General features: G+C 44.5%; 1 protein-coding gene across 1 annotated transcript; it reads right to left on the reverse strand.

The window, feature by feature from the left end:
- Nucleotides 1-5,924: 5,924 nt before the first annotated feature.
- RPLP1 (ribosomal protein lateral stalk subunit P1) lies at nucleotides 5,925-8,426 on the reverse strand. Its single transcript, XM_081101522.1, has 4 exons — nucleotides 8,221-8,426; nucleotides 7,490-7,564; nucleotides 6,254-6,371; nucleotides 5,925-6,062 (listed from the first exon to the last, which is right to left on the reverse strand). Exons 1-4 carry the CDS (start codon nucleotides 8,290-8,292, stop codon nucleotides 5,983-5,985), a joined length of 345 nt encoding a protein of 114 aa, XP_080957648.1. The 5' UTR covers nucleotides 8,293-8,426; the 3' UTR covers nucleotides 5,925-5,982.
- Nucleotides 8,427-11,531: the final 3,105 nt, after the last annotated feature.

Raw genomic sequence — 11,531 nt, forward strand, 5'->3', positions numbered from 1 at the left:
GGACATTAATTGTGCCTTGCAGGCTGCCCTCAGGGACAAGGAAGACCCAGCACTGGAGAGACCAGAAAAGGGGGAAGAAGCAAACACATCATTTATTTGGGTCAATTTAATTACTAAGATCGGGCATTAAGCCTGACACTGTTTCTCAGCAGTTGAGGCAGAGAAGCAAGCACCACAAGCCACAGAGCACTTTTTGTAAAGGAGGCATGGTTACCAATCCCCATAGGATACAGACTGTCTCCTGGACCTAAATCTTAAAATAATTTTCCACACGTGACCCTACTTGTGGGACAGTAAGGACCAGCAGCCTCCACAGTTTTATGGCGAAAGCAGAAGTGGTTTAATGTGGCCGTTTCTTCCAAAAATCTTGGAGGAAAGCCAAGAGTACACCAGCTAGCATTGCAGCTCAGCAACGGTATTTAGTTTTTAGGCAAGAAGTTAACTTGAGTCTATTAAAAGGAAAAGTCAAACATGCTAAGTAAATTATACAGGCGGCAAGACCATAATAAAGTGCACTTGGTTCCCTCTTAGCTGGGTCACTGGTGAATATACAAATATGCCTTTCCTTTTCAAGGTATGGACTGACTCTCTCACCCTGGGGCCAACAGCTGACATCTTTGCCTGCCTGACTCCCACACCCTGGCCTAGGGGCACTCTGGTATGAAAAGGCCAACTTAGCCATTCCTACCATTAGCCACTGCAGGGCAGCATTGAGCCAGTAACTGAAAAGCAAACTTTCAAAAATTCCTTTTGTAAGCAAAGCCGTTCAGCTTGTATGCAGTTCTACCAATCTAATTATATAAATCTTGAAAATCCAATATTGAGCTGTTTTCACAATGAAGACAGCGGCTCCAATAGTAGGAATTATTTCTGAGATTCTTTTTTTTAAATCAGATTCTCTTTTTAACATTTTAAATGTCAATACATCCTATGAGAGATATCAAAGAAATGCTAACATTTTCTGAACACAAATTGTGCTGTTTTACAGTCCCATTTGATTTACTCTTACAAGAACTCTGGGATGTATCATTATCCCCACGAAGCATACGAAGAAACAGGCAACTGGCCTACTCGAGTGCCTCCTCTAAGATCACTAAACCAGCCTTGAAAAGCTATTACTAGCGGGACTGATGCTAATGGGCATGCGCAAAAGGCCCCAAGGCTCTAGGAGCGTCCCCAGTGGTCAACAGGCCTCAGTGCAATTGGGTTCAACCACATTCGGCTTCTAGCCCCGCCTCTCGTCCCGCCTCTTCCGCCCAGCGCGGACATTGATTGGCAAGCGGCGGGCTAGAAGAATTTGAACTGGAGCGCTACAGTCTCATGCACTTGCGTCAGTTAAGAAGCTTGGTTCTTGGTGAATGAAAGGCGGAGGAGAGCTGAAAACACTTCTACGGCCACCGGCCTGAGTCCCCGAGCTTCCCTGCCTCATCCTAGGCCAGCGGTTCTCAACCTGTGGGTCGCGAACCCTTTGGGGGTCGAACGACCCTTTCACAGGGGTCGCCTAAGACCATCGGAAAACACATATGATTACATATTGTTTTTGTGATTAATCACTATGCTTTAATTATGTTCAATTTGTAGCAATGAAAATACATCCTGCATATCAGATATTTACATTACGATTCATAACAGTAGCAAAATTACAGTTATGAAGTAGCAACGAAAATAATTTTATGGTTGGGGGTCACCACAACATGAGGAACTGTATTAAAGGGTCGCGGCATTAGGAAGGTTGAGAGCCACTGTCCTAGGTGATGACGTGACCCGGGAATTGACAGGTCGCCGTGTCCGGAAGGAAGTTGATGGGCTCAGGGGTGCCACGCCTTGGTTTGACTGTCCCAACTGCTGAGAGAATCCTCCATCAGTGAGGCCTAGGCATCACCTGGGGAAATTCCCTGACGCCATAGCGTTATGTCTGCGGAGCCGGGTCCTCCGGGTTTAGGATTAAACAATGTGTAAAAACCTGACCTGGTACCAGAGTCTCGGCCTTCCGTCCTCAGCTGGGTCCCTGAGAGCATTTGCTGGGCCTGGGACTTGTGTTGCAGTCCTGGCTCTGCTAATCACTGCTGCTGAGCAAGTTCCTCTGCCTGTTTGGGCCCTATTTCCTCACTATTAAAGGAGAGGTGGGACTCGGATAAAGTATATATTGAACGCCAACAATGAGCCAGGCATGGTGGTAAGTACTGGAGATACAGATGAGCAAAACAGCCCTGATCCCCAAACTTACCGTGTGGAGAGGGAGAAAGATAATTAAAGGAACTATCACAAACACATAGTTACACACCTACTTTTTTAAAATCCTTACCCGAGGACATGTTCATTGATTTTTAGAGAGGAGAAGGGGGAGGGAGAGAGAGAGAGAGAGATTATTGGTTGCCTCCCATACATGCCCCAATCTGGGATCGCACCCTTAACCTAGGCATGTACCCTGACCTGAATCCAACCCGTGGCCTTTCTGTTTAAAGGATGACACTCCGACCAGCTGAGCCACACCGTAACTTATGCAGAAAGGAAATAACATCATGGGCCAGGGCTACACATCTACTTTTAAGAAGTGGTACAGGAAATATTTAATAGACACAGACATTTAATAGAGCCCGATGTGGGCTTCTTAAAGCTGAAAGTAGAATTTAACTGGGATAGGTAGTCAATGGCCCAGAGAGAGGGAGGATAGCAGTGCAAAGATCTGGAAAGTGAACGATAAACATTTCTTATTTTAATTAGACATCATAACAACCCTCAAAATATATAAGAAGTTGGAAGCTTCAGTGAATTAATTTGAATAGAACTTGGGGAGATCTTTGGAAATCCATAACTATTTCAGTTCTGTGAACATATGTGGTGGCCCCTGACCCTGTGTCCTGACATGAGTGTTCCAAAAGATTGTTGAGTCTGATTTGAACAATCCAAGTTCCAAGATGCATGTTGGGTGGTAACTGTGATCTGACTTTGAGGGATGTCTCCTGGCTGTTTCAGAAGAGTTAAAAATATTAGTGATCTCTTGAAGCAATCCATGTCCACCTCATGCTTAATTACCCAGGCTTGTTTGCAAAGATAAAGAGATGAGGGAGAAGTGGCTTGTAAAGTGACAGAAAATGAAATCAAGGGCTGGTCACTGTACATTACAAAAGTACTTTTGTAGAGGGGACACCATGACATGGCAGAAGTGAGACAACTAAGGTAGGAAGCAGGCCCTGCTTTGCCCTACATTAGCTGTGTGAACCTGGCACTCAAACTCTGATCAAGTTTCTTGATACAGGCATACTGATTTTTATTGCACTTTACTTTATTACACTTCGCAGCTGTTGTATTTTTTACAAGTTGAAGGCAAAAGAACAACAACAACAAAAATTGAAGGCAAGGCACCACCAGCAAAAATATTTTGAATCACTTTATTGTGGTGGACTGGACTGAATATGCAATACCACTGAGACATACCTGTTTATAAACAGCACTAATTATGTTACTGACATGGTGAAGTTCAGAATGGGAAAGCATGTGAAAGTTATTTCTAAACTATAAAGTGCTGCTACCCAGCCAAATCACTAATCACCTGGCTCACACTGTTCCTTCAGAATTTTACTGTACATGCTCCTTCAAATTATGGAGGAGCAAGGATCTGACATATTTTATTTGAATTTGTAACAATATGCCAAGTTGCTTTGTTGTATAATTATTTTGAATTCTTTCATTTTAATTAGTGTTTATCTGTTCCAAAAGGTAGTTTTAAAATTTCACATGTGCATTCTTCTTGGGAGGACATCTTGCCTTACCCCCCCTCCCCCCCCCAGGCACATTTCCTTGGCCTTTCTCTCCCCTGCAACTTGTTTCTTGAGTTTACCCAGCCCAGCTGGCTCACTTCTACCTCTAACTTTCTAAATAAATATTTTCTTATAATTTGAAATAAAATTTTACATGTGGTTCTCTCCCTATCATTTTTTAACTGAGAAGCAGAAAATGTCAAACTTCAGATTTTCTTTTTACTTATCCCACTGTGCAACAGTTATTCAGTGACAATTAGGATTTTTAAAAAGTTGTTCATAGATGGTCAGGGAGCCTTCTGCAGTCTTTTCCTAAAATTCTCCAGAACATGGGAGGGATGAGAGCCTTTGCACCTAATCCTGGCTTCCTGCTGATACAGGACTATTAAAGGGGTGAGTCAGCTAGGTAGCCAGCCATGGACGTTAGTGTGTTTTTAGGATAATTTTAAGAACAATGAAACTGTTTAAACAGTAGCAAGTATGCTTGGTAAAGAATCTGAAGTGGGAAACCAGTCATGAAACCAAAGCTACTGTCTGATTGTGAAGGTTGGCAGGGATGATTTTGAGGAACGTTAAGACTTAGGCCTGCTGGACCCGGGGTTCTGGTTAATGTACGCAGAAAGGAAATATCACATGCAGCACTGACGGGCATGTTCACTTACTCTGCTCATTCCCAAATATGAAGGAGATATTTTGCTAATCCTCACATTTTTCCCATTGATTTTGAGTGGAAGGGAGAAGGGGAGACAGAAACACTGATGTGAGATAAATCCACTGGGGCCTGGGATCAAGCCTGCAACCAAGGTACTGCCCTTAACCAAAATCGAACCCAGGACTCTTCAGTTTGAGCCAAACAGCTAGGGAAAAGATCTTAAGTTTTCAAAGCTTTACATCATTGTCCAGAGAACTAAAAGATGGGTGGAACTGGACGGTTTTATTCAATATGAAAACGTTAGCACTTGCACATATGTGGGTCTTCTGATTATCATTCTTTCCAAAGGTTTTCGCTCTATTAGGTTTTTACTACATTGAAAGATGTTTTAAAAAGCCAGCCACCCCTAGGCCATATTAACATGAGTCTTGCTGTAGTGATCACCTGCAATTGTGTTTAGTTTGGATAACTGTATATTTTTAATGTCCCAATAAAAAATATTTCAAGAGAAGTAAACACCAATTTGTTATTCCACTTATTTATGCATTCATTGGTTGGTTCTTGTATGCAGCAGAATTGAACCTGCAACCTGGCACATCGGGATGCTCTAACCAACTGAACTACCCAGCCAGGGAATAGAATATCCCAATTTGCCAATTTTCAGTTGTTCTTCATGCTGTGCTTTCCTTTATGACCTACTTACCTGACATGGGGTCTCCATGCTGTGCAGAGTAACATTTGTATTAGCAGTGCTGACCCGTAGCTGGTGAAAGTTACCAAGTGGCACTTAGCATGTGGTGTGGATCAGTCATCTTTGAGAAGCATTCCTCATTGCTTCACATGTGGATACTGCAAAATTTAACTCATTTTCCTCATTGTGCCTTCCCCCTTTCTCAAACTCCCAAATTACCAAACATTTTCTGTGTATACCTAATGCATCTTATTTTGGATAGTAGGACTAGCAAGTCCTGCTTTTCAACAACTTCTGAATCTCACTAGTGGAGACAGACAGGGTAAGAACAGAATGTTCCAAGTGCCTCACACATCATAGGTGCTCTGAATATACGATGTCTTACAAATCCAAGTCCCATGGTGCCTTGGCATTTTTAAAAGTGAGCCTAGACCTGGCCTGTGTGGTTCGGTCATCCAGTGCACTGAATTTCACATCAGGGCACATGTGGGAAGCAGCCAACCTATTCCCACTTTAGGTAATTGTTCAGTCTTACCCCTCACCCTGACAAGCTACATTTGTTAACTGCCAGGACTGTGCTTGGGAATTAGCAAAAAAACTTTCTAAATCTGAGGTCTGGACCCCCTCTCCTTGGACTCTTATTCATGTGCAGGGAACAAATCCTGTAAATCATAATCCTTACTCCCCACATGTAGTTCTCAATGCTGCAATATTAGATGCATTCTTTGTACAGTGTCTAGCTTGTGTCATAGCAGAAAAGGTTGAAAGCCAGCATTATAGAAGTGAGATCATCTTTATACAGGCACATCCCCACACAATCAGCAAGCCCAAAAGCAACAGAGGTCAGCTTTTATTGGCCGTGTTACAAAAGAGCCAGTTTAGTCAAAAAGACCAAAGCCCATGTCATCATCAGACTCCTCAGATTCTTCTTTCTTTGCTTCCACTTTCTTCTCCTCAGCTTAAAAGGAGAAAAAAAAAAAGGTAAATTACACACTTTTATTTTGAACTCCAAAGAGCTAAAGGCCCTTCAACTTACATGCTCAAAATACCCCAGACTTCCCTCATCAAACTATGTTTTTGGTTTTAGTATTGCTAGACATCATCTACTTTGTAAATTAAGGGCAATTTTGCCTCTAATGAGTTTCCTACCTGGGGCAGCAGCGGTGGAGGGGGCAGGACCTCCTGCTGGTGCAGCACTAGCTGCAGGGGCAGGTCCACCAGCCCCTACGTTGCAGATGAGACTCCCAATGTTGACGTTGGCTAGAGCCTGCAACACACGTGCATACAGAGGTTAAGTGCTCAGTCCTGTCCCTGTTATAATACTCACCCAGGAAAAAAGTACCACCCCTTTGAACTTACAGTGACCTACCCCCACCACTATCTATAATAAAAGCATAATATGCTAATTAGACTGGGAAGCCCGGGTGGGGAGGTGCCGCAGCTGGGGGGAAGGCTTACTCTTGCATGAATTTCATGCATCAGCTTCTAGTATAAAAATACATAAATTTCTCTTCCTTCTCCTTTGCTGGAGTCTGCCAGTGATAGCTTGTCTGCTATTCAGATTCCCTAAAACTTAACAACCCACACAGCTATACTAAAAATAAGCAATCACAAAAAATTTCAAGCTGTAAATCTCATAGCTGCATATGAGTAGTAAGGTATAGCTAGCTGAATTCATTTTATAGATGAGAAAATTGGCCCCAAAATGCTGGTTTAACTTGTTAACACTCAAGCTTCCTTAAGTCAGGGTTTTCCCCAGTTCCACGTCTCCTCTTAACAGTGAATTCTATTTTTCAGACTGCTAAGTAATTCTAGGGAATTTATTGAAGATGATAGAGGTACAATGTTTTTAATTTTTCAAAGCTCTTTGCAGGACACAGGTGAATAGTTCATACTAGATACAGGGGTGGGCAAACTTTTTGACTCGAGGGCCACAATGGGTTCTTAAACTGGACCGGAGGGCCGGAACAAAAGCATGGATGGAGTGTTTGTGTGAACTAATATAAATTCAAAGTAAACATCATTACATAAAAGGGTATGGTCTTTTTTTTTTTTTTTTTAGTTTTATTCATTTCAAACGGTCCGGATCCGGCCTGCGGGCCATAGTTTGCCCACGGCTGCCTAAGAAGGATTTGCTTGTAATAGTATGAGAGTTATCTTCTGGGTGGCCCTTTTAAAGGAATCACCTGGTTAATTCTTTTACCATGGTTTCTAAGCAAAAGAAAAGAGAAACCAATCTGAGATCAAGAAAGACACAATAGAAATAAGGAAATATTACTTGAGTTATTTACTTATTTTTTGGATATTGGCATGAATACCTTCCTTAGTAATCAGTAGGTCTTCCCAAAGTTACCTCTTCAAATCAGGTTGCCGCCATCACCTTACCTTTGCAAACAAGCCTGGCCAGAAAGGCTCAACGTTCACACCGGCTGCTTTAATGAGGGCGTTGATCTTATCCTCCTGAAACAGATAAAATGACAAACCATCAGAGGCCAAACCGTAGCTTTCTGAAATGTCTCCAAAAAGTTGAAAAGAAATCATTCAAAACGTGTGTACCTAGCCATGTTTACCCAGTCTCACTATTTCACCTGCATCGTATGTTTAAGAGGACCCTGTCTTACACTCCTTTGGCCGTCACGGTAACAGAAATGCCATCGGGTCCCGTGTGGCGAGTTCACCGCTGCCATTTCACGGGCTGGGAATGTGCCCAAGTCTCGCTATTTTAAGTTACGAGTAAAGGCTGGGAGGCGGCGCAGAGCTCACGCGCTCTCCTCCACACCATACAGGGCCTGCTAGGGCAACCGAAAGAATTCTAAATGATGTATAACTGGCTGCGGATCAGGATGCCCACGCGCTGCCCAAGTTTCTCCAAATACAAGTTCTCGCGGCCAGAGCGCGCAGTCACACACGTACTCCAGCCCCGACCGCACCCGGCACGTGGCCGAGGCCCCAGGCCAACTCCCACGTGGGGCCACCTGACGGGCGCCGGCCCAAAGCCGCCCAGTGGGCGTCCAAGGCCCCGACTACGGCCGGAAGGGCCGGACAGGAGGCCTGGGACGGCGGGGAAGTCTGCCGCCCGCGGGCCGCCCCTGCCGTGGGCCCGGGCCCGCACTCACCGTCACCGTCACCTCATCGTCGTGCAGGATCAGGGCCGAGTAGATGCAGGCGAGCTCCGAGACGGAGGCCATGGCGAGGGCGAGTGCTGGGCGAGCGCTGCCGGGAGCGGTGCTAGTCGCCGGATGAAGTGAGGGCTCACCCCAACGCGGCCTTAGCTCCCTCGGAAGAACCGAGCACCTTACCGGCAGCGGGGGAAAGGGGGCGGCGCGCCTGCGCGCGGGGACTTATGCAGGCCACGCGGACCAATCCGCGCCCGCGCCTGGCGGAAGAGGCGGGGCTGGGGCCGCCCGGGACGATCCACTGGAGGCGCCTGCGCAGAAGGCGTGACTCGAGTTCAAGAAGTGGCTAGGAACCTGTTAGTGCCGAGTAACTAACTCCACTGGTTTGGGGAAGCTCAGGACTCGTGGACAGTAGTCATATTTTTAGGGAAAAGGTTACCTAGGTAAGTGGACGTTACCCTAAGCACTGTTGCTCCTGTGACAGTTTAGAGAACCATTTAATGACGTGTCCCCCCCCCCCCACCCGCCCCGCACCACCATCAGCTGGAGGCCGCGCTACTTCACCGCTTTTAGCCCCAGGGTCTTAGCGCAGCGTCCAGGTGAGGCCAGTGAACGGAGGAGGAAATAGGAAGCTTGCAGGTTTACGGTAGCAGGTGGCGTTTGAGCGCCTGCTATGCCCCAGACACTGAGCCACATGCCACAACAGTGGTTCGCAACCTTGGCTGCACGTTAGAATCACCTGGGAATCTTTTTAAAATCCTGATTTCTGGGCCTCATCCTCCGGAAATTCTGTTTCTTTGTGACTAATGTGGTGGTCCCACTCCGTAACAAAGAAACAGAATTTCCGGAGGATGGGGCCCAGAAATCAGGATTTTAAAAAGATTCCCAGGTGATTCTAACGTGCAGCCAAGGTTGAGAACCACTGTGCTACAAGGTTTCATTTAATGTTCACACAGTCTAAGAGGTAAGTGCTGTTATCGCCATTAACTATGAACTAAGGCGTGGACCCCGTAACTCGTCTAAGGTGGCAGCGTGCGGTGGAGCCTGGATCTGGAACCTGGAATCCCAATGTAAGCGCCTTCTTGTGAGTGCGGAGAGGGATGGGCTTGGGGATTATGAGTAAATTTTGTCTTCCTTCAATTTTTATAACTAAGGCACCCGGTGATTGGGTGGAAATGCCTTGAAACCGCCTAAAGATCTTGCTGCAACTGCTGCTTGGTTCGGTGCTGCATTGCACTTTTTGTCCTTTGAAGCTAATAAAACCTCTTTTGGTTTATATTGAGGGTATTAAAACATTTCTTATGGTGGTACAATTGACATATAACATTATATTCGTTTAATGCGTACAACATAATGATTCAACATTTGTATATATTGTGAAATGATCACAATAAATTCCGTTAACTTCATCACCACACATAGTTATTATTTTTTTCTTTCTTTTTAAAGAAACGATACAGTGCTCGCTTCCACAGCACATATACTAAAATTGGAAACATACAGAGAAGATTAGCATGGCCCCTGCGCAAGGATGACACACAAATTCATGAAGCTTTCCATGTTAAAAAAAAAAAAATCAATACAGAGGTGTTTTATTTTATTTACACCTATCAGGCCATGGATTCACAGGGAATGGGTTCCAGCAGCTCGGGCTCCTTCCCATTGCTTCTCGCACCCGTGCTCCTCGGAGTGGAGCAGGCAGGTGCTTCTGTGGAACCCAGGAACCTTTCTCTGTGGCTTCCTTTTTTTTCTGATCATTTTCCTTCAACCGGTTCAGATAGCTATCTCAGCTCTTAGAGTGCTTAATATGCTCAACACGTACATTAATTTTCTTGGCAAGAACCTTGCCCTTACATGGACAACAATGTGGTGCTTGCTGGAGGGGGTGGGGGGTGGAGGCGGGTATAGCAGGGATAGGTGGTGATGGACAAGACTTGACTTGGGTTGGTCAACACAAAATGCAGTGTGCAGATGGTGTGTTGTAAAGTTTTGTGCCTGAAACCTGTATACTTTTAACCAGTGTCACCCCAATAAATTAACTTTAAAAGGGGAAAAAAAAGAATCTTGCCTTTAACTTGTTCACAATAATGCCTACTGAATGCTGGGTGGCACTGTAGACTCTTCCAGTGTTGCCATGGCAACATTTGTGGGGATTTGCTTTTGGAAGAGTGCCTTGATGTCTACAATATCACCTTTCTTATAGATACGCATGTATGTGGCCAGAGGAACAGCTCCATGTTCTCTAAAAGGCCTGGGGAACATATAGCAGGTGCCTCTCCTTCCGCCCTTTGTGTTAGTCATTTTGGTGAATTACTGGAAGATCATGGTTCCCGCCCAAAAGAAGCAATTTCTTTTCTTGCTTTGGTGAGGACTTAAGGTCTATTCTTTGCAACTACTTTTAAGTATTGTCAGCTATAGGCGCCATGTACCTTATATGCCCTGGATTTATTTATTTTTATACCTGGAAGTTTGTACCGTTTGACCCCTTCACCTATTTCACGACCCCAACCCCACACCCCTTTTCTACTCTGCATCTCCTTCCCATCTCCACTCTCACACCCCCAACTCCTGCAGCCCCACCAATTTGTTCTCTGTATTTATGAGCTTGTTTCTTTTTTATTTTTTTTGTTTCTTTTTCTTTTTAGATTTCAGGTATAAGTGAGATCTTATGCTATTTATAGTATTCCTCTTTCTTTGTCTGACTTATTTCACCCAGCATAATGCCTTCAGGGTCCATTCATGTTGTCTCCAATGGCAAGATTTTATTATTTTTTATGGCTGAATAACATTTCATTGTATATAGAGCACTTATACATATAGTGATCCATACATTTATGGTGGACACTTAGGTTGTTTCCAGGCCTTGACTGTTGTAAATAATGCTGCAATGAACATTTTTTTTCAAATTACTGTTCTTATTTTCTTCAGATAAATGTTCACAAGTGGAATTGCTGGATCATACTTAAAAACAATATCCTACATAATAAAAAGCTAATATGCAAATTGTCCCCTTGGGAGTTCAACCAAGAGTTCAACTGCTCTGACCACCAGGGGGCGGCAAGAAATGAAGGAAGGTTCTGGCCAGCAGCTGGCAGCCGGGGGAAGGAAAGCCCAATTGGCCCTGATCACCAGCCAGGCCTAGGGACCCTACCCGTCCACCGGGCCTCTAGTATATATATTGTTTTTAAGTTGGTTCCTAAGTATCTTAAATCAGCCCACGCAGGCTGGGCTGATTTTTGTATGTTGAACTATCCTTACAACCCAGGGATAAATCTCATTTGGTCATGGCATGTAATCCTTTTTATGTGTTC

This window comes from Myotis nattereri, assembly GCF_964212035.1.
Source record: "Myotis nattereri genome assembly, chromosome: 1".
In the NCBI taxonomy this organism is placed as follows: Eukaryota; Metazoa; Chordata; class Mammalia; order Chiroptera; family Vespertilionidae; genus Myotis; species Myotis nattereri.

Coding starts and splice junctions, on each gene's coding strand:
- RPLP1 (XM_081101522.1), bottom strand. CDS start 8,292: ATGGCCTCCGTCTCGGAGCTCGCCTGCATCTACTCGGCCCTGATCCTG. Junction 7,565..8,220: donor ACGATGAGGTGACGGTGACG/GTGAGTGCGGGC, acceptor TATCTGTTTCAG/GAGGATAAGATCAACGCCCT. Junction 6,372..7,489: donor GGCCAGGCTTGTTTGCAAAG/GTAAGGTGATGG, acceptor CGTGTGTTGCAG/GCTCTAGCCAACGTCAACAT.